Below are 25,885 nucleotides of genomic sequence, written 5' to 3' on the forward strand. Positions count from 1 at the left end.
TATCTCAAAGTAAGAAACAGTGTGCACAGAGTCCAAGGGTTCCCCTTAGATGTAAGATAGTGGCAAAATTAGATAACTCTAATGCTCTATTTTGTGGCAGTGTGGTCGAGCAGTAGGCTTATCAGAGGTAGTCTTAAGCATTTGTTGTACACACATAGGCAATAATTGAGGAACACAGACTCAAAGACTTAAATCCAGGTCAATAATTTTTATATAGAAAAAAATATTTTCTTAATTTATTTTTAGAACCACAAGTTCAAGATTTAAAGTAAATACATAAAATGAAAGGTACTCCACACAGGTAAGTTAGGAACTTTGAATTAGAGCAACAGCAAACACAGTTTTAGTAAAAATGTCAATACGCTATTTTAAAAGTGGACACAGTGCAAAAATCAACAGTTCCTGGGGGAGATAAGTAAAGGTTAGTTTGTCAGGTAAGCAAAGCACTTACAAGTCTTAGTTCCTGGGCATAGGCAGCACACCTTTGGGGGAATCAAGGCAACCAAAAAATTACCACACCAGCAGCTCAGGGCCTGTCAGGTGCATAGGTCAAAGAGGTGCCCAAAACACAGAGGGACCCCTAAAGAACAGGGGTGTCCCCCGGTTCTGGTCTGCCAGCAGGTAAGTACCCGCGTCCTCAGGAGGCAGACCAGGGAGGTTTTGGAGAGCACTGGGGGGGGGGGAGACGACAAGTAGGCACACAAATCACACCCTCAGCGGCACAAGGGCGGCTGGGTGCAGTGTGCAAAGCAGGCATCAGGTTTGTAATTGAAATCAATGGAGGGACCCGGGGGACACTCTAGCGGTGCAGGCAGGGTACAGGGAGGCTTCTCGGGCCAGCCACCAACTGGGCTAGGCAGAGGGTCGTCTGAGGGTCACTCCTGCACTGTAGTTTGGTTCCTTCTGGTCCTGGGGACTGCGGGTGCAGTGCATGGTCCAGGCGTCGGGTCCCTTGTTACAGGCAGTTGCTGTCAGGGGGAGCCTCTGGATTCTTTTCTGCATGCGTCACTGTGGAGGTCCACGGGGGTCGTCTCGGGCTACTCACGAGGTCGCAGTCACCTTTGAGTCCTCCCTGTGGTGTTGGTTCTCTGGAGCTTGAGCTGGGGGCATCGGGTGCAGAGGGTGAAGTCTCACGCTTCCGACGGGAAGAGTAAAGTCTTTAGAAGTTGCAAGAAAGGTGCAAAGTTGTTGCTTGTTGAGCAGAGCCGTTGCTCATGGGAGTTTCTTGGTCCTTTGGTTCAGGGCAGTCCTCTGAGGCTTCAGAGGTCACTGGTCCCTGTTGAATGCGTCGCTGTTGCAGTTTTCTTTGAGTCTGGAGAAAGGCCAGTAGGGCTGGGGCCAAAGCAGTTGTAATTTCCGTCATCTCTGCAGGGCTTTCAGGTCACCAGTCCTTAGTTCAGGTTGCAGGAATCTGATTTCCTGGGTTCTTGGGTGTCTCTAAATACTAAATTTAGGGGGGTGTTTACGTCTGGGATCAGTAGCCAATGGCTACTGTCCTAGAGTGTGGCTACACCCTCTTTGTGCCTCCTCCCTGAGGGGAGGGGGCACATCCCTAATCCTATTGGGAGAATCCTCCAATCTCAAGATGGAGGATTTCTAAAGGCAGGTGTGACCTCAGCTCAGGACACCTTAGGGGCTGTCCTGACTGATGGGTAACTCCTCCTTGTTTTTCTCATTATCTCCTCCAGCCTTTCCGCTAAAAGTGGGAGTAGTGGCCGGAGGGGCGGGCATCTCCACTAGCTGGGATGCTCTGTGGCGCTGTAACAAAAGGCATGAGCCTTTGAGGCTCACCGCCAGGTGTTACAGTTTCATGCAGGGGGAGGTGAGAAGCACCTCCACCCAGTACAGGCTTTGTTCCTGGCCACAGAGTGAGAAAGGCACTCTCCCCATGTGGCCAGCAACTCGTCTGGTTGTGGCAGGCTGGCAGAAACTGGTCAGCCTAACACTAGAAGTCAGACTGGTATTCAGGGGGCAACTCTAAGATGCCCTCTGGGTGCATTGTACAATACATTGTACACTGGCATCAGTGTGCATTTATTGTGCTGAGAAGTTTGATACCAAACTTCCCAGATTTCAGTGTGGCCATTATGGAACTGTGGAGTTTGTGTTTGACAAACTCCCAGACCATATACTCTTTATGGCTACCCTGCACTTACAATGTCTAAGGTTTTGCTTGGACACTGTAGGGGCATAGTGCTCATGCACATATGCCCTCACCTGTGGTATAGTGCACCCTGCCTTAGGGCTATAAGGCCTGCTAGAGGGGTGAATTACTTAGGCCACAGGCAGTGTGAGGTTGGCATGGCAACCTGAGGGGAATGCCATGTCGACTTAGTCATTTTCTCCCCACCAGCACACACAAGCTGTGAGGCAGTGTGCATGTGCTGAGTGAGGGGTCTCCAGGGTGGCATAAGACATGCTGCAGCCTTTAGAGACCTTCCCTGGCATCAGGGCCCTTGGTACCAGGGGTACCATTTAGAAGGGACTCATCTGAGTGCCAGGGCTGTGTCAATCGTGGAAGCAAAGGTACAGTTTAGGGAAAGAACACTGGTGCTGGGGCCTGCTTAGCAGGGTCCCAGCACACTTTCAATCAAAACTGGCATAGGCAAAATGCAAAAAGGCAGGGGGTAACCATGCCAAGGAGGCATTTCCTTACAGTGCCCTTATCAACCAAGCGTCCAAATATGGGGAAAATAGTTCAAACTGACCACAGACCTCTCAGATGGCTCATGCAGATGAAAGGAGAGAACCACAAACTGTTGAGATGGTCCGTATCCCTACAGGGAATGGACCTTGTAGTGGAACACAACAAGGAGCCATTTTCCTATACTAGCTATCAGAAATAGGCATTGAAAAGGTTAGAAAACAGTGCAAACTCTAATATCCAATAGTGACCCTAGGGGGAGCCCAAACCATATACTAAAAAATTGGAATGCAAACAAGGTACCCCCACCTAGGTAAGTAAAATGTGTAAAGGGCAGCTGGGAGTACTAGATAACCACCAAGGTAAGTAACACAGTACCCTAGCGAACAGGAATGCAGGCATAAAACCCTGGATTTTCCTCAAACCACCCGAAAGGAGGAAACGAAGACACCCAGAGAAGACTGCAAGAAAACCAGCAGTGGATTCCTGAATAAAGACCACCTGTGGAGAGAGAGGACCAAGTCCAAGAGTCACAGTGGAGTCCGGGAGGAGTAGGAGGTAGTACCCACCCAGCAGTGAATGCAGGAGTTCGTTGACGGTTCCCAAGAACAGGTCAGCACTGCAGCCCAGGAGCCGGAGAAGAGTTCCAGATGGATCAGAAGGTGTCCCACACTGGAAGGAAGTTTCCAGACGGGTGTTGGTGCATGATTTTCACCAACAAGCCTTTGCAAAGGAAAACTCGCTGTTAGTGGAAAAGAGGTGCTGCCGGGGACCAGCAAGGTCCAAGAGGACTCAAACCAGGAGGGGGAGTCACAGGGGACCCTCAGCGCCGCAGAGAGTCCACAGGAGCAGAGGCAGCACCCACAGGCTGGGGACACAGGAGTTGCAGAAGGAGCCCACGCAGCACTACAGAAGTGGATCCCATGCCGCAGGAGAACCACGCAGGAGGCTGTGCTTTGCAGGATGGAGTGCTGGGGGCTGGAGCTACATGTCGCCTGAAGATCCCTTGGAGGAGATGCAAACAAGCCTTGGCAGCTACAAGCGAAGCAATTCACGGGGGTACTGTCCTGAATGAGAAGGCAAAGGCTTACCTCCACCAAAGTTGGACAGCTAGCAGAAAGCACCAAGAGGACTACCCTGCACCGCACCACCACCCGTGATGGAGGATCCACGCAGCTCAGCAGGAGAGGGGATCCATGCAGCCAGTCGTCACTTGTTGTATGTGCCTGCGGTTGCAGGGAAGTGACTCCTTCACTCCATGAGAGATTCCTTCTTCTTCTTGTGCAGGCTGAAGAGCTGCTGTCTTCTGAGGATGCACGGCGAGAAAGTGCTGTAAAGCTGGCAGGAGCCCTTGAAACAATGCTACTGAAGAACTCTTTCTTCTTGGAATCAGCTTGCCGGGTCCTGGAGGTTCCAGTCGCAGGTCTGGAGGCCAGAAGTCAAAGTAAAGGTTGCAGAGGAGTCCTGCTGGAATCTTGCAAGCCGAATCTGAGGACCCACCCAAGAGAGAGACCCTAAATAGCCCTGAAAGGGGGCTTGGTCACCTAACCAGGTAAGCACCTATCAGGAGGGGGCTCTGACTTCACCTGCCTGGCCTGGCCACTCAGATGCTCCCAGAGTTCCCTGCCAACCTTAGAATCAAGATGGCAGAACCCTGGGACCTTCTGGAGGAGCTCTAGGCACCACCCGTGGGGTGGTGGTAGACAGGAGAGAGGTCACTACCGTTTCCATTGTTCGGTTTCGCGCCAGAACAGGGACTGGGGGTCCCTGAACCGGTGTAAGATGGTTTATGCATGGCACCAAACTTGTCTGAGGGTGGCAGCAGCTGGGCTGCCCGGAAAACCCTGTAAGACTGGTGGTAGCAATGCTGGGGGGTCCTCTAAGGAACCCCCCCAGAGTGCATGGAATCATACTTCCGATACTTGCAACAGTATTGGGGTATGATTCCGACATGTTTGATATCAAACATGCCCAGATTCGGAGTTACCATTATGTATCTGGACATAGGTAGTAACGTATGTTCAGTACACACATAAAATGGCGCCCGCACTCACGAAGTCCAGTAAAATGGGGCTGGAGTTCGTGAGGGAACCTCTGCTAGTGCAGGGGTGCCCTCACACACAGGTACCTGCACCCTGCCCACTGTGCTGAGAGGGGCTACCATAGGGGTGACTTACTGTGACCTGGTGCAGTGAACTGTAGTGAAACCGGGTGTGTGCACCCAGTTCACGCAGACTGCAACGACAGGCCTGCAGAACTCTTTCCATGGGCTCCCTATGGGTGGCAGAATTACTGTTGCAGCCCATAGGGATCCCCTGGAACCCCAATGCCCTGGGTACCCAGGTAACATATACTAGGCACTTACATGGGGGCACCAGTAAGCCAATTGTGGGGATAAAAGGTTACCAGCAACTACATTTAGAGGACAGAGCACAGTCACTGGGGTCCTGGTTAGCAGGATCCCGATGAACACAGTCAAACACACTGACAAAACAGGCCAAAAGTTGGTGTAACCAAGATAGAAAGAGGCTACTATCCTACACCTGTTAAACAGGCTGGAGAGTCGTCCATAGCCGTATACTTTCTGTCCAGTTTAGGTAGTACTGGCTGGACTGTGGCTGGATTTTTCATAATCTTTAGACCTTCAGTCCAGATTAAATCTATGATGGTGATTGCCCTCACCGATTTTCTTGCCAGCTCTTTAAAATCATGGAGGAAACATTCTGAATGGGAGACAAATGTTGGTAAGTGGAAACGTGTAGCGGCTCTATCCATTCGATTATGAAAACCTCCTATATCCTCCAGAGGCGAATCTGATGGATGAGGAGGTGATGGTGTAAGGGCTAAATAGTCATCCCATTTATTGGAAGAATGTTGAGGAGTGAGAATCTCTCCTTCTTCCCTTTCATCTTCTGAGGAGGAGATATCCTCTCTGGGGGCAACAGCTATTGTTGACACAGGTATGAACCTGGTAGCTCAAGAGGTGGAGGCATATTCCTCGGTGTAGCTGGGGAGAAAGGTTGTTACAGCTGCTTCTCAGCTGCAGCTGGAAATCTCCTTTTATAGTCTTGGAGCATGGACTGTAAGTCCTGAATTAAAGAAGCAGGCATTTGTACTGTGTCTCTCGGCTGATGCTGCAATGACTCATAATAACTCCTTTGATGCGGATTATAGGGTTGATATTGTTGTTTTCTACTCCTCATCATCATCCTCTGTGTATTTTAAATTGTAACTGTGATGGGCTGTCTGCATCCCAAAAAGGCCCTTCGTCCCCAGACTCCCAGTCCAGTAAGTGGCTAGGTAGTAATGTTGTTACTTTACCAGGGGATGTATATGCCAGATGTAAGGCAGACCTGGAAAGTGTCTTGATTTTGACTGTTGCTTGAAGATCAGGTGATCCAACAGAGATAGGGACCACATTGTCCTGAATGGTAGGAAGCAGTGCCGTCGATGATGGAATTGTCGACAACGGTGGTGTTGTTGATGGCGTCGACAACTATGGTCTCATCAGTGGGGCTACCGTCTGACTGTGTCATCGTCGACGGTGTCTTCATCGACCGAACTGCTTCTGTCGACGATTTCCTCGTCAACTAAGCCCTCGTCACTGAAGCCTTTTCTGAAGTGGTCATCATCGGTTCAGGAGATTTAGCCGATGACTCCATCGATTAATGGTTTTCCTCACTCATCCGTGCTGATCAGATTGGAGCTTTCAGATCGACGTCATAGTTGTCGACTGTGCCGACGGTAACTGTGGTAGTCGTCGTCACGATCGTCGACGGTAGCGTCATCGTTGACTTCCATTTAAGTGGTGCCTTTTTAGACGTCGATGGCTCTGAGGAAGGAGAACGGTGACAGAGCTCCTTCTTACGATGTGAAGAGGATGGCTGAGAGGAGGCTGACCCTGATAAGGTTTTGGAAGGGTCTTTATGGTTAGATTTGTTGTGTTTCCTGCCTTCCTCAGCTTGCCCCGGGTCAGAGGACCTAGACCTTTTATGAGGCTTTGGGTCTAAGTCACTCTCCTCACCTTAACTACAAGATATTGCCTGTAACCATATTACACGTCTTCCTTCTCTGTCTCAGTTTTAGCAGAGAAGATGCAGCATATTTTGCAGTCTTTTGTCTGATGTTTGGTATGCAGGCAGTACAGACAGTCTTTAGGTGGATCATTAATATGGAGCCTTTTCTTGCCACAGGTGCTCCAAGGGCAAAAACGGCCTTTCTTGAAAGTATTAGACATCTTCTGAGATAGAAAGTTGTTTTGATAGTAAAAAACTGATCAGAGCTCAGGAAGACTTACTTCACACAACATGCGGTAGAAAATCTGAGGGAAAATCTGAGGGAAAGTCTCTCTTTTGGGAATGTTCTAGAGGGTGTTGGCGCCCGATTGGTCATAGGTCAAGTTTGGTTCTTTTTTCAAAAGGACATGGATAGGCTATATGTTTAAGTCTGATAGCATTATAGCCTATGGATATTCTTATTTACTGCTTTTTTAGGATACCATGGGACTCCCACTTTGACGACGCGGATGATTCAAGCATGTGAATTTATGAAAGATCCAATACTGGATAATCAGCATTCTGGGCCAAAAGAATTTTGGCTGCTTGGTGAAACCAAAACAAAAGCAAAAAAACAATAAAATAAGAACGAAAACGATGGACGCTCCAGATCCCAGAGTCTGTGGCATGTGTAAAAAAAGAAACAGATATCGGTGTTGCAGTGCCTTTAGTGATGTACAGGAACTCAAAAAGCAGTTACACTGACGAGTCTACAGTTGGCACTGAAGCGACCTCATCTAGCACTGGATTGGAAGTACGGCTGTAAAATACTTTTGAAGGCCCAGTCTAATACCTGGGGAATCTTCAAAGAGGAGGAATGTGGAGGAATAACTGTCAGTCAGAGTAGGATACTTCTACAAATTACACAGGTGGTAATAAAAACAATGTTGCAATAAAGAAAAGAAATAGACGCACCTGCTTATACCAATTGGTAGTTCTGGGACAACTACTCTATGTTTCCAAGCTTGCAGGTCTCGCTCTGTAGCCATCTGACTTCGAGGGGCATTCTGGTGCATTTGGCGCACACCCTCAACTTGACCACTACGACGCAGACCAATATTAGGCGGAGACTGAATATCTAAGCTTGAACCTCTTCCTGTTTAAATGAAATGGAAATAGACAAACTAAAAAGAGGCATCACTAAGCAAATCAGAGAAACACACAGCTCCCCTAGTAATGACCGAGCAGCAAACATCCACATCATAGCTGTAAAAATTATTAAGTGGACAAATATACAGTGAATAATAATACATTCAGAACATCTGGTCTCTGAATTCCAGTTACACAGTATATTGAGCTAAGAGCTGGATGCGCTTTACTTGGAAACTCAAAATCTGCAGAACTGAACAACATTTGAGATACACAAGAAAATAAACTTGGCACAAGAGAACGTTGCTTGAAGCAAATGTAGTAATAAATGCGGATGCCGTTCAGACATCTACCGCTACAGTGCTACTACCGGAGCTGCACCTTCTGGATCTTGATCACACACTGGCTCACAACTGGCACTAAGGGTGGGGGTATGACTTACAGGAGCTTGAGGTCAGAAGGGAGGAGGGGGAGCATCCAGAGTTTTTTTTTTTCCCCTTGGCCCTGTGTTTGAGAGCCTAGTGATCCGAAAGTAATTTCAAAGTAAAAAGCAATTAAACTGTCATCCCAGTATCCGTAAAAACACTGGGTGCTGGCCTGGAGAGGGGCACTGACCTCGCGGGGTGAGGGCGGGGGTACTGTTTATCAATAACTTACAATTTAAAAGCAGCTGACGCAGAGTTCCTTGTGCGTCCAGCTTTTAACAGCAATACAAATGTCAAGATAACTCTTGTGATAAATATTCCTGCTAGACAGAGATCAGAGTTTTGTCAAGAGGAAGTTTTAACTCACCATACAGTGGCGGAGAGGGTTAATATGCCTCTTGCAAAGAACAGATCAGAATGTTATGTTGATAGCTGAGTGGATTAGAAAAGCCAGCCTTTACTAGCGCTTTAAAATAAATGAAATGTATGTGAGTAGAGTTACAGAGATATGAGCCACTTTTGCCAGAGGTGCTTAATTTGAGACTGTGGTTTCTGATGAGGGGCACAACACTAATTTTTAAGGGCCAGCACTTTGTTTTTCTGCCTCAATCATTTACTATGAGAAAAATACACATGAGAAAGACTGAGTGTAAGGAAATGCCTCCTTGGCATGGTTACCCCCTGACGTTTTGCCTTTTGCTGATGCCAGTTATGATTGAAAGTGTCCTGGGACCCTGCTAACCAGGCCCCAGCACCAGTGTCCTTTCCCTAAACTGTACCTTTGTTCCCACAATTGGCACAGCCCTGGCACACAGATAAGTCCCTTGTAAATGGTACCCCTGGTACCAAGGGCCCTGATGCCAGGGAAGGTCTCCAAGGGCTGCAGCATGTCTTATGCCACCATGGGGACCCCTCACTCAGCACATTCACACTGCCTCACAGCTTGTGTGTGTTGGTGGGGAGAAAATGACTAAGTCGACATGGCACAGGCAGCTGCCCTTAATAAATGATTTTCAGGCAGAGGCCTACAGGGACATAGGTGCTAGTGTTACTATGCTGACTGAAAAACTGGTGTCCCATGAGCAACACCTACTTGGTCACCAATACCAAGTGACTGATGTCCATAATAACACTGCATGTCACCCCAGGGCAGTTGTTGATTTCAGCCGTTTTTTATTTGGGGGGGGGGCAGTATGTTTCACTGGTCCTAAGAAAGTTGTTGTGTCCACAGACTTACCTGTAGAGTGCCTACTAGGGAACAACTTGGAGACTTCAGATTGGGCTGAAGAGGAGTTGGAGGGCCATGCAGCAATGCTGTCAATCCCATGGCATATTTTTGCCTTAACTAGGGCACAAGCCAAAAAGCAAAAAGAAAAAGGAACCCTGGAGACTGAAATAATGGCCCAAGAGGCTCCTTAAGCCAAGGGTAGAAAGGGCACAAATTGTCCCCTACCCTTCCCTCCAGTGAGGATTCCCCCTTTCAGGAGGAGGAATCCACTCCCTTGGCAGATCCTACACCTGAAGAATTGAAAGCGGACACAGCTGAGCTCCAACGTGCAGGAGGGCCTGTCAGGGTGGAATTCAGTATTGCTCAGGAAACCTGTACCACGCTATAGTGGTTAAGACAGCAAGGTGAACTTCAGGAAGCAGGGGATGTCAGTGGCACCCACAGGGTGTATTGGAAAGAGAACCTCTTATACTCAGAGCCAAGGGAACCAAACCTGGTGCCACGCAGAGATTGGTAGTAGCTCTGCAGTATAGAGAATTTTTGTTGACCCATGACATACCCCTGGCAGGTCACTTGGGGCAAAGCAAGACTTGGGACAGGCTTGTCCCACACTTTCACTGGCTGCATATGTCTGAAAATACAAAGGAGTTTTGTTGCTCGTATGTCACCTGTCAAGCCAGTGGCAAGACAGGTGGCATCCCAAAGCCCCCCCCCCCTTTACTGCCACTACCAGTGGATATTGTTGGCCCCCTAGATCAGCCCACAGCCTCTGGAAACAGAATTATACTGGTGGTGGGGGACCATGACACCAGGTATCCAGAGGCTATACCTCTAAGGACCACTACAGATCCTGCAGTGGCAAAAGCCCTCCTGGGAATTTTCTCCAGAGTGGGCTTCCCAAAAGAGGTGGTATCAGACAGAGTTACAAAGGTTATGTCTGCATCCCTTAGGGCCATGTGGAAGGCATGTGGAGTAACTTACAAGTTCACCACCCATTACCACCCCCAAACTAATGGCTTTGTAGAGAGGTTTAATTAAAAAAACTCTCTGGGGCATGATCATGGCACTCTGAGAAACTCAGGAGATGAGATGTCCAACTGCCATGCCTCCTTTCTGTCTACAGGGAGGTTCCTCAGAAGGGAATGGGCTACAGCCCCTTTGAACTTCTCTTTGGACACCCTGTTAGGGGGTCCACTTGCTCTTGTAAGGGAGGGCTGGGAGCAACTTCTCAAGCCCCACTAAACAAAACATTGTAAATGATGTACTTAGCCTCAGATTCAGGATGGCTGAGTACATGAAAAACGGCCACTAAAAACCTTCAGGCCAGCCATGAACTGCAGAAGCAGTGGCATGACCAGAAAGCTGCCCTAACTGTTTACCAGCCAGGGCAGAAAGTGCGAGTCCTGAGGCCAATGCCTCCCAGGGCCCTCCAAAACAAAATGGAGTGGTCCCTACACTATAGTGGAGACAAAGGGTGAGGTCACCTATCTGGTTGACCTAGGTACTCTCAGAAGACCCCTCAAGGTGGTTCATGTGAACCGCCTTAAACCCTACTATGACAGGGCTAATATGACTCTGCTCATGACAACTGATGAGGGACAGGAAGAATACAATGCCCCTCTCCCTAACCTCTTCTCCAAAACTGCAGCTGATGGCTCAGTGGATGGGGTTGTTCTAGCAGATTGTCTTTCTGAATCTCAGAAAGAAGACTGCAAGAACCTCCTAGGGTAGTTCTCAGAACTGTTTTTTCTGACACCTGGACAGACAACATGGTGTGAACATGGCTGGGTCCTCAACCAAGCGTCCAAATACGGGGAAAATAGTTCAAACTGACCACAGACCTCTCAGATGGCTCATCTGCCTATCAAGAGTAAAATTTACAGGCAACCTGGCCATTTTAGAGACTGCATCAAAGCGGAGGTGCAAAAGATGCTCTACCTAGGAGTCATTGAGCACTCTGAAACCCCCTGGGTAGCCCAGTGGTGCTGGTTCCAAAACCTTACTCTCAAAATGGGAAAAGAGAGATGAGATTCTGTGTTGATTACAGAGGGCTCTCATTTTAGAAACACAAAAGGATGATGGATGACGTGCTGAACAATGCAAACACTCACCCCAGTCACAGATCTGGGTTTAATCCATCGTTCTTTTGCTCACCATGCCACCCCAGTGTGGACCCAGCCATGTGCAAATCAGTTTTGAGCCTGTTCCTCATGGGAACTGTCCAACCCAAACTGCCAGGCCAGGTCCTCCCTGGACCAGAAATCAGCATCCTGTGACCGGTTTCACGGTACTACCCTTCATCAGCCAGGATAGCTTGAATCCAGTGGCACAGTGAGCACGGGACCCGTGTCTGGGCATACCCTTCCCATTTAGGACAACTTTAGCAACACAAAAAGGATGATGGCGAGAGTGCTGAACAATGCAAACACTCACCCCAATTCACAGATCTGGGTTTAATCCATTGTTCTTTTGCTCACCATGCCACCCCAGTTTGGACCGAGCCATATGCAAATCAGTCTTGACCCTGTTCCTCATGGGAACAGTCCAGCTCGAACTGCCAGGCCAGATCCTCCCTGGACCAGAAACAATCATCCTGGGACTGGTTTTAGGGTATCACCCTTCATCAGCCAGGCTAGCTTGAATCCAGTGGCACAGTGAGCATGGGACCTACGTCTGGGCATACCATTCCCACTTAAGGCAACTTTAGCAACACAAAAGGATGATGGACTGAGTGCTGAACAATGCCAACACTCACCCCCAGTGACAGATCTGGGTTTAATCCATTGTTCTTTTGCTCACCATGCCACCCCAGTTTGGACGCAGCCATATGGAAATCAGTCTTGACCCTGCTACTCATGGGACTGGGTTGACGTGGCAATGTCCTATGATGCTTAAATCCTGTCCAGGGAGGGCCTGGCTTGGCAGTTTGGGCTGGACTGCTCCCATAGGTAGCAGGGTCAAGACTGATTTGTATATAGCTGGGTATGAACTGGGGTGATATGGCAAGCAAAATAACGATGGATTAAACCCAGATCTGTGACTGGGGGTAAGTGTATGAAAGGTTACAACACTCCGTCCATCATTTTATTTTGTGATATTGCCTGATTACAGAGGGCTCAACACTGTCACAAAAACTGATGCTCATCTTATCCCTAGGGCAGATGAGCTCATAGATACACTGGCATCTGCCAAGTATCTTAGCACATTTGATCGGACTGCTGGCTATTGGCAGATCAAACTATCAGATGATGCTAAACCAGAAACTGCTTTTTCAACCATTGGAGAGCATTATCACTTCACAGTTATGCCATTTGGTGTGAAAAATTAACCTGTCACTTTTCAGAGACTGGTGAATACAGTCCTCTAAGGATTGGGAGCCTATAGTGCAGCTTACCTTGATATAGCTGTCTTTAGCTCCACCTGGGAGGATGACCAGGTCCACCTTTAGAATGTTTTGGGGGCTCTGCAAAAAGCAGGCCTCACTATCAAATCCTCCAAGTGCTACATAGGGCAGGTGAAGGTTGTATATCTGAGCCACCTGGTAGGCGGAGGCCAGATTTAACCAATACAGGGGAAGATCCAAACTATTTTAGATTGAACTGCCTCTACTACACAGACCCAAGTGAGAGCCTTCTTAGGCCTTACTGGGTACTACAGGAGGTGCAGTAACAAATACAGCTCCATGGTAGCCCCTCTTAATGACCTCACCTCTAAGAGGATCTCAAACAGGCCATGTGCTCTGCATCTGTTTTGAAAAGCCCCGACTACTCCAGGACGTTCATAGTACAAACAAATGCTTCTGAGGTAGGGGTTGGGGCAGTTCTATTTCAACTTAATACTGGGGGCCAGGACAAACCTGTAGCTTTCATAAGCAAAAGGTTGACCCCAGGGAAAAGTTTTGGTCAACCATAGAAAGGGAGGCCTTTGCTGTTGTCCGGGCTTTGAAGAAGCCAAGGCCCTACCTGTTTGGCACTCACTTCACTGTTCAGACAGGCCACAAGCCCCTTCTATGGTTGAAACAAATGAAAGGAGAAATACTGTTAAGGTGGTCCATAGTGCCACAGGGAATGGATTATACAGTGGAACATAGACCTGGGAGAACCCACTCCAATGCAGATGGATTCTCCAGATATTTCCACTTCACCTGTGGGTGCTGCCTCTGCTCCTGTGAGCTCTCTGTCGCTGAGGGCCCCCTCTGACTTCCCTTCCTGGGACTAGCTGAGACCTTCCTCTTGAATGTGAATGGGAGTGATGCGGAGTCGAACGCCAGGCCACTATGAGCTTTAGGGACTGCTCCCTCAAAGCCTTCAAGAGCATGGCCCGACACTTGGAGCACGACATCGGGTCGTGCTTACACTACAGACAACACAAAACACACGAGGTGTGGATCCGTCACCGATATCATTCGGTGACAGGACTCACACGGTTTGAAGTTGGTCTTCCGTTACATCCTCGATGCACCAAAAAGGAAAAAAACAACAACAAAAAGGTCAAAACTAGTCGAAAATTTACTAAGGGTAGCTCTTCTCTGGATCTGCCGGTGGCACGGAAAGAAAAAAACTAAGAGCGCCAGGGTGGCATGTATATAAAACTGCAATGTCATGATGCGACCACAACGGCAACAAAGCATGCGGAGTCGACCAACACCACCTGACAGCACGTAAGGGTACTGCTTGGAGAAAAATCGTCGAATCCAGTCTGACCCCTGGGGAGATTTCTAAGGTAAGGAATCTGCAACCAACTAGAAGTCTCTACCAGTTTGTCCAGGCAGTAGTGCTTTGTGAATGTGTGCAATGAGGCCCAAGTTGCTGCCTGGCAGAAGTCAAGGACCGATATACCACGTGCTAATGCAGTGGTCGTAATCTTAGCTCTGGTGGAATGAGCTCACAATCCCTCAGGACATGATTTCTTCTGGAGATGGTCCAGCTAGTGCACAGCACGTCCTTTCTTCACTCCAACATACCCCCACGAAGAGTTGGCTTTCCACCAGGAACTTTTGTGCGCGGTCAAGGTAGAAGGGAGTCACTCGTCTTCCATGGAAGGGTGTGAAGGAGCATAAAAAGTAGGCAGGGTCATGGATTGGCCTACGTGAAACGGAGAAAGGACGCGCATATGCAAAGCACCCGTTTCTCAGGATAGATAATGAGGTAAGGACCCCTGGATGACAAGACCTGGAGCTCGCTGACCCTGGGCAGATTTTATCACCACAAGGAAGGCTGTATTGATGATAGAAAGCCTGAGAGGGCAATTACGAAGCGTCTCAAAGGGAGCACACATGAGAAATGTAAAGACACCATTCAGGTCCAACTGAGGCAGAAAAAAGAGTGAAGGAGGAAACAGATGCTGAAGACCCCTCAAGAACCTATTTACACCAAGGGATTTGAAGAGGGCTAGCTGAATAGGTAACCACATAAAAGCAGTGATAGAAGAGAAGGAATGGTTTCTTACCTGTAACTCCAGTTCTCTCGTAGGGGTATTTCCATGATAGTCATAAGCACTGAATAGTTCCGCGCGCCTGCGGGGACCCCGGAGCACTGATGTGAAGTATATTCTTAAGTGCAAATACCAGCCCTTTGAAAAAAGGTCTGTCAAAAAACACTTAAGAATAACAGCCTATGTGAACAACTACACAGGCCAAATTGTTAAAAAGAAAAACAGTTGTAGTGTAAATTCACATTTAAACATCTTTTTATTCTAGAAATGTAATAACAAATACATTCTCATATTCTATTCACACCTCTCATGAGAATAAAACAATGCAGGGCAGTGTAGCCCATAGGCTGCCATTATACAGAATGTAAATAGAGCTGTGCCTTTAAGAAAGTAAAGTCTTCCTGTTTCCCATCATGCACAGCAAAAGGCAGTTGCCTCAGTTCTTTTTGAAGGCTTGTAACCTGACATGAATGAACAAAAACATTTGTTGGAGTACCAACATCGATAATATTCATGGCAACCTGTTCTATGTCAACTCCACCGGGGAGGAGGGAGGGTTGCTTATGACTATCATGGAAATACCCCTACGAGAGAACTGGAGTTACAGGTAAGAAACCATTCCTTCTCTCATAGGGGATTTCCATGTATAGTCATAAGCACTGAATAGAGTAGCAAGCCCATCCCCTTAACCGCGGTGGAGTAGACAGAAGAATACCGACAAAAACATGAATCATGCAAATAAATTCTTAAGCAAGGCCTGTCCAACCTGCGCATCTGCCCTAGCGTCTGAATCAAGGCAGTAATGCTGAGTAAAGGTATGGACCGACTTCCAAGTGGCAGCCTTGCATATTTCTGCCAAAGGGACATTTCTCATCAAGGCTGCAGTGGCTGCCTTCCCTCTAGTAGAGTGGGCTTTTGGCCTACCACCAAGGGATTTGTTCACTAACTGATAACATAACATTATACATGAAACAATCCACCTGGATAAAGATTGCTTAGACGTGCCCAACCCTGTTCTAACTGGTCCATAGTTAACAAAGAGCTGTTGTGATTTACGTAAGCATTTTGTCCTGTCCAAGTAAAATTTCAAAACCCTCTTTACATCCAGAGAGTGCAGAGTTCTCTCAGCAGGAGTAGTTGGATTTTGAAAGAAAGTTGGTAATGAAATGGTTTGGTTCACATGAAAGTCGGAGACGACTTTTGGTAAAAATGTTGGATGAGTCCTCATTACCACTTTCGCAGGATGAAAAACCGTGTAGGGTTTTTGAGCGCAAAGGGCCTGGATTTCGCTAACCCTACGCGCTGAAGTGATTGCCACCAGAAAAGCAGTTTTCCATGTGAGATGCTGAAGTGATGCCTTATGTATTGGCTCGAATGGAGGCAGCATCAGACGCGATAGGACAGCATTCAGTTCCCATGGAGGAGAAGGCTTTCTAACGGGAGGAAAAACCTTTTTTAAACCTTCCAGGAAGTCCTTAATAATTGGAATCCGAAAAAAGGAAGTTTGTGAAGGGCTCTTTCTGTATGCCGTTACAGCCGCCAAGTGTACCTTTATTGATGACAGTTGTAAGCCCGATTTTGCCAAACTTAGCAAGTATGGCAGGATAGATTCCTCTCCACAAGATACTGGGTCTATGTTGTTGTCTAAACACCACACACAGAATCTCTTCCACTTGCTTGCATAAGCCGATCCTGTGGAAGGGCGCTTTGCTTCTTTCAGGATTTCCATACAGTCCTGAGGAAGGTTCAAGTGTCCATATTGCACTAGCTCAGGAGCCATGCTGCCAAACTCAACGATGAGAGGTTGGGATGTGATATCTGCCCTCTGAACTTCGTGAGCAGGTCCGGACGATAAGGCAGTCTGATGTGTGGTTTGAGAGATCGGTGAAGAAGGTCTGGAAACCACCATTGGTGTGGCCATTCCGGAGCAATTAGTATCATTTTGGACTGAGCATTGGATAACTTCTGGAGGACCGTCGGAATCAGGGGAAGCGGTGGAAAGGCGTAAAGAAATGCTCCTGACCAGCTTATCCACAGGGCATTCCCCAGTGTCCCTGGATGGTAATATCTGGAGGCGAAGTTTTGGCATTTTTTGTTTTCTGGGGTTGCGAATAGGTCTATAGAGGGGGTACCCCATAGTGCGAAAATGGAACGAAAGACGTCGTCGTGTAGAACCCACTCGTGGTTCTCGTCCATTACGCGACTGAGGGCATCCGCTTGAACATTCTGGATGCCAGGAAGGTGAGTTGACACTAGCGACAGGTTCCTGGCTAAGAGCCAATGCCAGATTGTCTGAGCCTCTCTGGATAAAATCCTGGACCTTGTGCCTCCTTGTTTGTTCACGTAGTACATAGTGGCCACGTTGTCCGTCTGGAGAAGGAGAGTTTCTGCTCTCAGAGAGGGAAGGAAGGCTTTGAGCGCAAGGTGGACTGCGCGAAGTTCCAGCAGGTTGATATGATAGAGACTCTCTCTCCGTGACCACTTGCCTTGGACTCGAAGAGGTTCCATGTGCGCTCCCCATCTGAGCAGTGACGCATCTGTTACGATGGTTTGAGCTGGAGGCTGTTGTTGGAACGGAATCCCCACCAAGAGATTGCTGGGTAAACACCACCACTTGAGGGACTGTAGGGCGTGGGGAGAAAGGAGGACTTTGCTCTCCCAATCGTCCATCAGTTGACACCACTGATCCTCCAGGTTTTCCTGTAATGGTCTCATATGGAGGCGAGCGTTGGGAACGAGATGGATACAAGACGCCATTGAGCCCAGTAGAGAAGCTATTACTCTTGCAGTGGTCTGTGGAGTTTCCTGCAGTTGTTTGCACTTTGAGAATCGATAATAGTCGTTCCTCTGAAGGAAACACCTTTCCTAGATTGGTATCTATAATGGCCCCTAAGTAATGCAACCTCTGAACAGGTGTTGCTGTGGATTTCAGGAGATTGACTTGAAGACCGAGCTTCTGCAACAGCTGTAGAGTCCATTTGAAATGTTGTTGCGCCTCTAGATAACTGGAGGCCTTTATGAGCCAATCGTCTAGATAGGGGTAGACAAATATTCGATGTCTCCTCAAGTGGGCGGCTACCACCGCCATGCATTTGGAAAAAGTTCTCGGCGCTGATTTGAGGCCGAAGGGCAGAACTGCAAATTGGTAATGACGTTTTCCGACGGTGAACCTTAGGAATTTTCGATGTTTCTTGGTCACCGGAATATGAAAGTAAGCGTCGCAAAGGTCTATTGCACAGAGCCAGTCGCCCTGACGAAGATGTGGGTAAATTTGGTGCAAGGATAGCATCCTGAATTTCTCTTTGCGAATCCACTTGTTTGCTGTCCTTAGATCTAAAATGGGACGAAACTCTTGCTTGTCTTTTTTGGGCACAAGGAAATACCTCGAATAAATCCCCTTCCCTTGCTGGCTGATCATGACGGGTTCTATGGCTCTTTTTTGTAATAGAATGGTGACTTCTAACTGAAGAGCTTCGAGGTGGTGGCTGGCTGTTTTGGGTGGAACAGATGGTGGAGGACTGGTGAATCTGAGAGCGTAACCATGTCTCACAATATTCAATACCCAGGCGTCTGATGTGATGTGTAGCCACTCGTCCAGATGATTTGAGATACTTCCCCCTACCGGAGTGGATAACGGAGGAGGGGGAAGCGAAGATTCAGGGCTTAGACGCGGGAGCCTGTCGAGTTGTCTGAGTTTGAGGTGTTGAACGACCCCTTGTCGACCTTCGTTGTGTGGAGAAGTCCCTTTGATGCTGCCGCTGTTGCTGGGGGCGTGAAGACATCCAGTGTGGAGTCTGATACCTGTGGGTGAACAGTCTTCGTTGATATGGACGGAATACCTTTCGTCGTTCTTTCGGTCGTTCCATGCCTACCGCTTTCAGGGTATCCAGCTCAGACTTCATTCTGGCCATCTCGTCATCGGCATGAGAACCGAACAAAGTGGAGCCTGAGAAAGGTAAATTTTGTATTCTCTGCTGTGCTTCTGGTTTAAGAGATGTAAGTCGTAACCATGCATGTCTTCTGAGCGCTATTCCGTGAGCATAGTTATGTGCGGATAGTACCGAAGAATCCGCCGCAGCACTTATTATCTGGTTAGAAACCATGGCTTCATCGCCCACGACCTCCAGGAAATCTTCCCTTTTGTCCTTAGGAAGATGTTCCGCACACTGCAGTATAGAGTCCCAGAGGGCCCGATCGTATCTCCCTAATAAAGCAGTGGCGCTGGCTGCTTTCATCGTGATGGCTGCAGTAGAGCATACTTTTCGTCCTGCAGCATCAATCTTTCTGCTCTCTTTATCTGGAGGTGAAGAGGAAGACGGTGATGTAGAATGCAATTTCTTTGCCGCTACTATAACCACCGAGTCCGGTACTGGGTCCGACCTCAAGAATAGAGGATCTTGTTCTGGTGGACGATATTTCTTAATAAGTCTGGAAGGAGCAGACTTCGTTGCGGCCGGTGTAAGAAAAGTATCCATTGCTGGTTCAATAAGACCCGGAACCAGTGGAAGCAAAGGTCTCGAAGATGTCCTGTGATGTAAGGTCTCGAACATTACTGATGTCGATGGGGCCGGTACCGCCAGCGGGATATTCAGTTTGGTTGCCCCTCGCACTAAGACCTCCTGGAATGTATTCACATCATCTATGGGGGACGGTGAGTCCGATAGGGTTGGAGAGTAGTCCCGTGTAGACGAAGAAGAATGTCTATGATGTGAATGCTGAGATCTCTGTTGTGATTCATGACGATGGTGCAGAGAGGAAGATGAACGTCTAGAGGAATGTCCAGAATGCCTTACAGATCGCGTTGGAGTCCTCAGAACAGACTCTGAAGGAGGAGCCGTAGGTGTTACCGGTGTCTGCGGCAACGGCGACTGTCAAGGAGAGAGTTGTGGAGACGCTGGAAGCAGGATGAGTGAGGCCGAGGATTCCGACGTTGTATAAACCCTTCTAGGTCTCTTTGATTGTCGCCTCGACGTCGACACACTCCTCGACGTCGAAGTGCGGTGACGGCGAGTGCCTCTTGACGTCGATTCCTCTCGCCGTTGAGAACCTCTCGACGACGACCCTCGACGTCGCTGTGGTGACGGAGAACGTCTCCGACGGCGAGCACTCTCCCTCGACGTCGATCGTCCTCACCGTGTCGACGGCGAAATGGTTGTCGACGGCGAATGATGTCTCTTCCTCGCCGGTGAACCACTCCTCGACGGCGAGCATGTTGGCGCCGTTCCCTGTCTCGACGTCAACGCCCTCGACGTCGTCAGAGACCTGTGCCGTTTTTGAGCAGGTCTGGTAGGAGTTATGGAGGAAACAGGTTGAGCCCTGGTAGAAGACTGACCTTCTCCTCGCTCTGTGGTAGAATTACCACTTTTTCTCCTGTCCTCTCTCGTCTGAAGTCGGATTTTCTCCCTATCACGAAGAGTTCTTCTGGAGAAAGTTTTACAGATGTCACACGACTCCGGTTTGTGGCTGGATGGAAGACAAATTATACAGACCCGATGTGGATCTGTTTTAGCCTTTTTTCTGCCACAAGAAGGACATTTGTAAAAAAGTGAAGGCATTTCTAAACTAGAAAAACCTCAAAATTCTGTCAGAATTTAACAGAAAATAGTAGGAAATGATCACTCAATGTTAAAAACGTAGAGTGAAATTGAAATTCAAAAGATTTTTTATGAATTTCTGTCACAAAAAGGCTTTGTGAGGTAGAGCTCAATGCTTCAGGGTCCTGTCAGAAAGGAGCCGGAAAAAAGAACTGAGGCAACTGGCTTTTGCTGTGCATGATGGGAAACAGGAAGACTTTACTTTCTTAAAGGCACAGCTCTATTTACATTCTGTGTAATGGCAGCCTATGGGCTACACTGCCCTGCATTGTTTTATTCTCATGAGAGGTGTAAATAGAATATGAGAATGTATTTGTTATTACATTTCTAGAATAAATAGATGTTTAAACGTGAATTTACACTACAACTGTTTTTCTTTTAACAATTTGGCCTGTGTAGCTGTTCACATAGGCTGCACATTGTTATTCTTAAGTGTTTTTTGACAGACCTTTTTTCAAAGGGCTGGTATTTGCACTTAAGAATATACTTCACATCAGTGCTCCGGGGTCCCCGCAGGCGCGCGGAACTATTCAGTGCTTATGACTATACATGGAAATCCCCTACGAGAGAAACAGCCCTTCAAAGTGCCCAGAGCAGAGCCCTGCTGAGCGAGAGAAAGCAGAAAAAGAAGAACTTGAGAAAGGGTACAGAAAGGGGATCAATTTACTTTTCTGAACATAGTACCAACACTTTTTGCCAACAGCAGGAATTTACTGTCTCAGTGGAATGGTGCCTGGCTACCAATATAACATCAGCTGGAAGGTCAAAAGCTGCCAACTGCTGATCCTCAATCTCCACGCAATAAGGCATAGAGTTGGCAGTTTGGGTCAAGAACCCTCACCTGCAGCGACAGAAGATCCTTCTGAAAGGGCAGCCTGATAGGAGAATTAATGGCCATGCTCAACAGCTCGAGATACCAGATTCTCCCTGCCCAATCCGGGGTCTCAAGAGTGACTTGGACCTGGTCATTCCTGACCTTCTCGAGAACTCTGAGCAGGAAAAGTATCGGCTGAATGGCTTACAAGAGGCCTTCTAAAAGAGTCTACGAGCGAGCGAGAGCCACCATGGAAACGCCATTGCACAGAACTGATGATACTGTCTGATCTCAACAATGGTGAACAGATCTAACCAAGGCTCAACTCACTACTGAAAGAGACTTTGCACTACCCCGTGGATGGAGACGTCATTTATAATCCGTTAGGCATATTTGGCTGAGTTGGTCTGCCCTGGTGTTCAGAGACCCTGACAGATGTTGACCTACCAAGGAAATGACATGAAGTTACAGCCATGTCCAGACACACAACCTATTGACAAAGGGTCCATGACACCACCCCCCCTGCTTGCTGCAGTACCACATGGAGGTGGTGTTGTCCAGGAACACCTGCACTAGCCTTTCCTTGATGGAGGGTAGAAATGCTTTTAATGCCAATCGGATTGCACGTAGCTCCAACATGCTGATGTGGAGCCCAAATTCCACCACAGACCAGAGTCTTCTCATCTCCACCTCTCCTACATGGCTGCCCCATCTCAGAAACAACATATCTGTCACCACTGTGAGACCTGGTTGAGAGGGGTCGGCTGCTGACCCAATCAACAGTTTGTTAGCAACCACTGCAGATTTTCCGCAGTTCCCTTTGAGATCGGGACCATACTGGAGAAATTCACTTAATGGTGCACCCACTGGAACTTCAGGTCCCACTGCAGAGCCTGCACATGCCAGTGGGTATAGGTCACCGGAAGGATGCAGGGGACCATGAATCCCAGAAGCCTCAGTCAGTCTCACCAAAATTCAGGACGAAGGCTGCAACATCAGTATCATAGCTTGAATATTCTGGACTCACTGTTTGGAAGCGTAGGACTGCATGGTGTCCAGAATAGCTCAGATGAAAGGAAGCGTCTGAAAAGTGGTCAAGTGTGACTTCGGCACGTTGATAGTGAACACCAGCGAATGCATGAAGTCTGCCGTCGTCTTAAGGTGGGAGATGACAGTCTGGACTGAACCTGCTTTCAACAGCCAGCTGTTGAGATCAGGGAAGACTGGCACCCCTGATCTCTGCAGATGAGATGCAACCAACCCCATCACCTTGGTGAACACCCGAGGGGCACTAGTAAGGCCAAAGGAAAGCAGGGTAAATTGAAAGCGCTTGTGCCTACCGTGAACCGCAAGGGACGCCTGTAGCCACGCAGGAAGGTAATGTGAAAGTGTGCGTCTTACAATTCCAACGCTATCATGCAGTCTCCTGGATGCAAGGCAGAGAGGACTTGAGCGAGGGTGAACATTTTGAACTTCTCCTTGCGGAACTAATTGAGAGGGCATAAGTCTAGGATAGGACGTAGGTCCAGATTGAGACTAGGGCCCGGTCCTTTTTCAGCACCAAGGAGTAGCAGGATTAGCAACCACGACCCACTTCTGGCGTTGCCACCCTCTCTATGGCTCCCTTCGCCAAGAGATGCGAATTCCTGGTGGAGAAGGGATAGATGATCCTCCACCATCAGGAGAGACCTGGGTCACATCACAAAGGCAGTAGGCCTTTGAAGCTCCCCACACTGGAATGTCCATCCAGCCTGGGTGAGATGATAGCACCCCTGTCCAGTGCAGGCTTTAGTCTCTGGTCCTCAAGAGCGTTGGCTCTCATCTTGAGGGGCCAGAAACAGGACTATGGCAGCTGAACTGGTCAAGACCAGTCAGTCAACCCACTAATATCTGGAAGGTTTTCAGGAGGCATCTCTAAGGTGCCCTCTGGGTGCAGTTTATTAAAAAAATCTCTCACTGTCACCAGTGAGGTTTTATTAATCTGAGATGTTTGACATCAACCATCCCTGTATTCAGAGAAGCCATCATGTAGCTGGGGAAACGTGTAGTGACCAGTGTCCAGCACATGCATTTAAAATGGCTTTCCTGTGTCACTTACTATGCCAGTGAATTGACAAAGACCTAGGAGGGGCATATCTGATCATGCAGGTATGCCCTCATATGTAATATAATGCACCCTGCCTTTAGGGCTGGAAGGCCTGCTAGAGGGGTGACTTACATATATTGCATGCAGTGTTTAGGGTACATAGAACACAGGTTGTGTGTCATGTTGTGTTTTTACTTTTGGGAGCACAGGGTCACGCAGCCTGCAATGGCAGTCTGCCTAAGGTTGGTGCTAAGTCCCTCAGAGTGGCACAACTTGTGCTGCAGCTCTGAGGGGCCCTCTTCATTACCCGTTCCCTAGGTACCAGAGGTACCATTTACTAGGAACTTACAGGGGGTGGAAGGGCCTGGTCACTTGGGGGATCAAGTGACCAGGTGTCTTGTTCTAGGGAAGGGGCACTGGCTCTGGGAATCTGACTATCAGGAACCCAGTGCACTTCAAGCAAAGTTGCAGCTAAATACTAAGCAAAAATTGGGTGTGGGGGAGGGTAGAGATTCTGCAACCAGAACCCAGCTCCCTACATATGTGGTGTAGACCATGTAGCTGCCTTACAAATGTCAGCTATGGGTGTATTTCCAATAAAAGCCATAGTGGCTCCTTTTCTTCCTGCTAGAGCTCGCTCTGGGAGTGACAGTAAGTTTTTTTTTTTTCGCTTTAGCATAACAAGTCTGAATACATTTGACTTTCCACCTCGCTGCGCCTCTGTTGGATTGCTGTTATGAGGTAGCGAAAAAGCCTCAAAGAGCTATTTAGTCTTTCTAAACTCAGTTCTATCAATGTAAAATATTAATGAACGTTTAACATCTTCAGTGTGAAGGGCTCTTTTAGCAAGAGTCAGATTCCTGAAAGAAGACTGATAACAATGGCTTGATTAATGTGGTATTTAGAGACCACTTTAGGGAGGAACTTCGGATTAGTGCGAAGAACCACTTTGTCCCTATAACTTTGGAAGAATAGTTCTTTCAAGGTTAGGGCTCACTAACACGTCAGAGATGTGATGCATCTAAAAACACCACTTTCCATGAGAGGTACTGAAGAGGACATGAGTAAAGTGGCTCAAAAAGAGGTCCCATGAGCCTGTTAAGGACAATGTTGACAGTCCATGCTGGTGCAGGAGGCACTCTTGGTGAAATAACCAATTTAAGGACTTCCATGAATGCTTATATCAGTAGAATTCTAAACAGGGATGTATTTTGTCAGTTTTGGAAATATGAAGCTATAGCTGCAAGATGTAAGCGAATGGATATGTAAGCTAATTTTGCTTTTTGTAGATGTAGCAAGTAGCAGAAAATGTCTTAGACAGTAGCTTTAATGGGATTAATATGTATGGGTTGACAGTAGCAAACAAAGCGTTCCCAGTTTTCTGCATAATATGCTCTGGTCACAGATTTAAAGAGTCTCTGAGAATGTCCATACATTCTGCAGGCAAATCTAAGTAACCAAACTATGACCTCAGGACCCATATGGCAATGTTGAGAGATTTGGGGTCTGGGTGCCTGACTTGAACTTGGTCTTGAGTGAGAAGGTCTAGTCTGTTGGGAAGCATCTCGGTGGAGGAGGGAAAGAAGGCCAGTAGTGTGGTGAACCAGGACTTCCGCGCCCACGTAGGAGCTACAAGGATCATGTTGAGAGATGTCTGCCTGATCCATAGAACTAGAAATGGAATGAGAGGGAGAGGCGGAATAGCGTAGGCAAATATCACCCACAGGGCATTGCACTTGCATAGAGGATGTGGGTGCCTGGAGGCGAAGTCTTGGCATTTTGTGTTTTCTGCTGTGGCGAAATTAACTATTTGATGTGTTCCCCACTTTTGGAAGTATTTTTGAAGGACTTGCGGGTGGAGTTCCCATTCGTGGACTTGTTCCTGCATCTTGCTAAGCAGGTCTGCAAAGTTGTTGTCTGATCATGGGAGATAATCTGGCACCAGGTGAATGTGATGGTGGAGAGCCCATTTCCATATTGTCTAAGAGTTGGGACAATTGGAGTGACCATGCCCCCACCTTGTTTCTGAAGGTAGTATATTGCTGTCATGTTGTCTGTGCAGACTAAGGCAACTTGGTGAGAGAGGTCATGAAGAAATGCCTTCAGGGCTAAAAAATACTTTCAGGGCTACAAATCCTGCCCGAATCTCAAGGAAGATGATTTATACGGCTTGATGATGGGGAGTCTATTGAGAGTTCTTGAAGGTGAGAGCCCCAGCCGTTGTGCGATACGTCTGTTGTAAGAATGATCTGAAGCACTGAGACTAGAAAAGGCCACCCTTTCAACAGGTTGGTAGTGTCCCACCACTGCAGAGAACGGAGAGTATGGCAGTCTAACACTAGATCTTCCCAGTGACCTTGTGATTGAGACTACTGACGAGCCAGACGCCGCTGTAGGGGACACATGTAGTCTGGCATGGGGAACAATGGCAATACAGGAGGCTATCATTGCTAACAGGGTCATCACAGTCCTGGCCGTGCATGATGAATTCTCTGAGGGAACAGAGGGAGGAGAGAC

General features: G+C 48.0%; 1 protein-coding gene across 1 annotated transcript in view; it reads right to left on the reverse strand.

Moving 5' to 3' along the window:
* The window catches only part of BRWD1 (bromodomain and WD repeat domain containing 1), a 1,722,898-nt gene that overhangs the window by 874,013 nt on the left and 823,000 nt on the right, over window positions 1–25,885 (reverse strand). The window contains exon 19 of the mRNA XM_069202575.1: window positions 7,615–7,795. Coding sequence (XP_069058676.1) covers window positions 7,615–7,795 — 181 coding nt within the window. The remainder of the gene's footprint in view (window positions 1–7,614; window positions 7,796–25,885) is intronic.

The sequence above is a fragment of the Pleurodeles waltl genome, chromosome 8 (genome assembly GCF_031143425.1).
Source record: "Pleurodeles waltl isolate 20211129_DDA chromosome 8, aPleWal1.hap1.20221129, whole genome shotgun sequence".
Taxonomy (NCBI): domain Eukaryota; kingdom Metazoa; phylum Chordata; class Amphibia; order Caudata; family Salamandridae; genus Pleurodeles; species Pleurodeles waltl.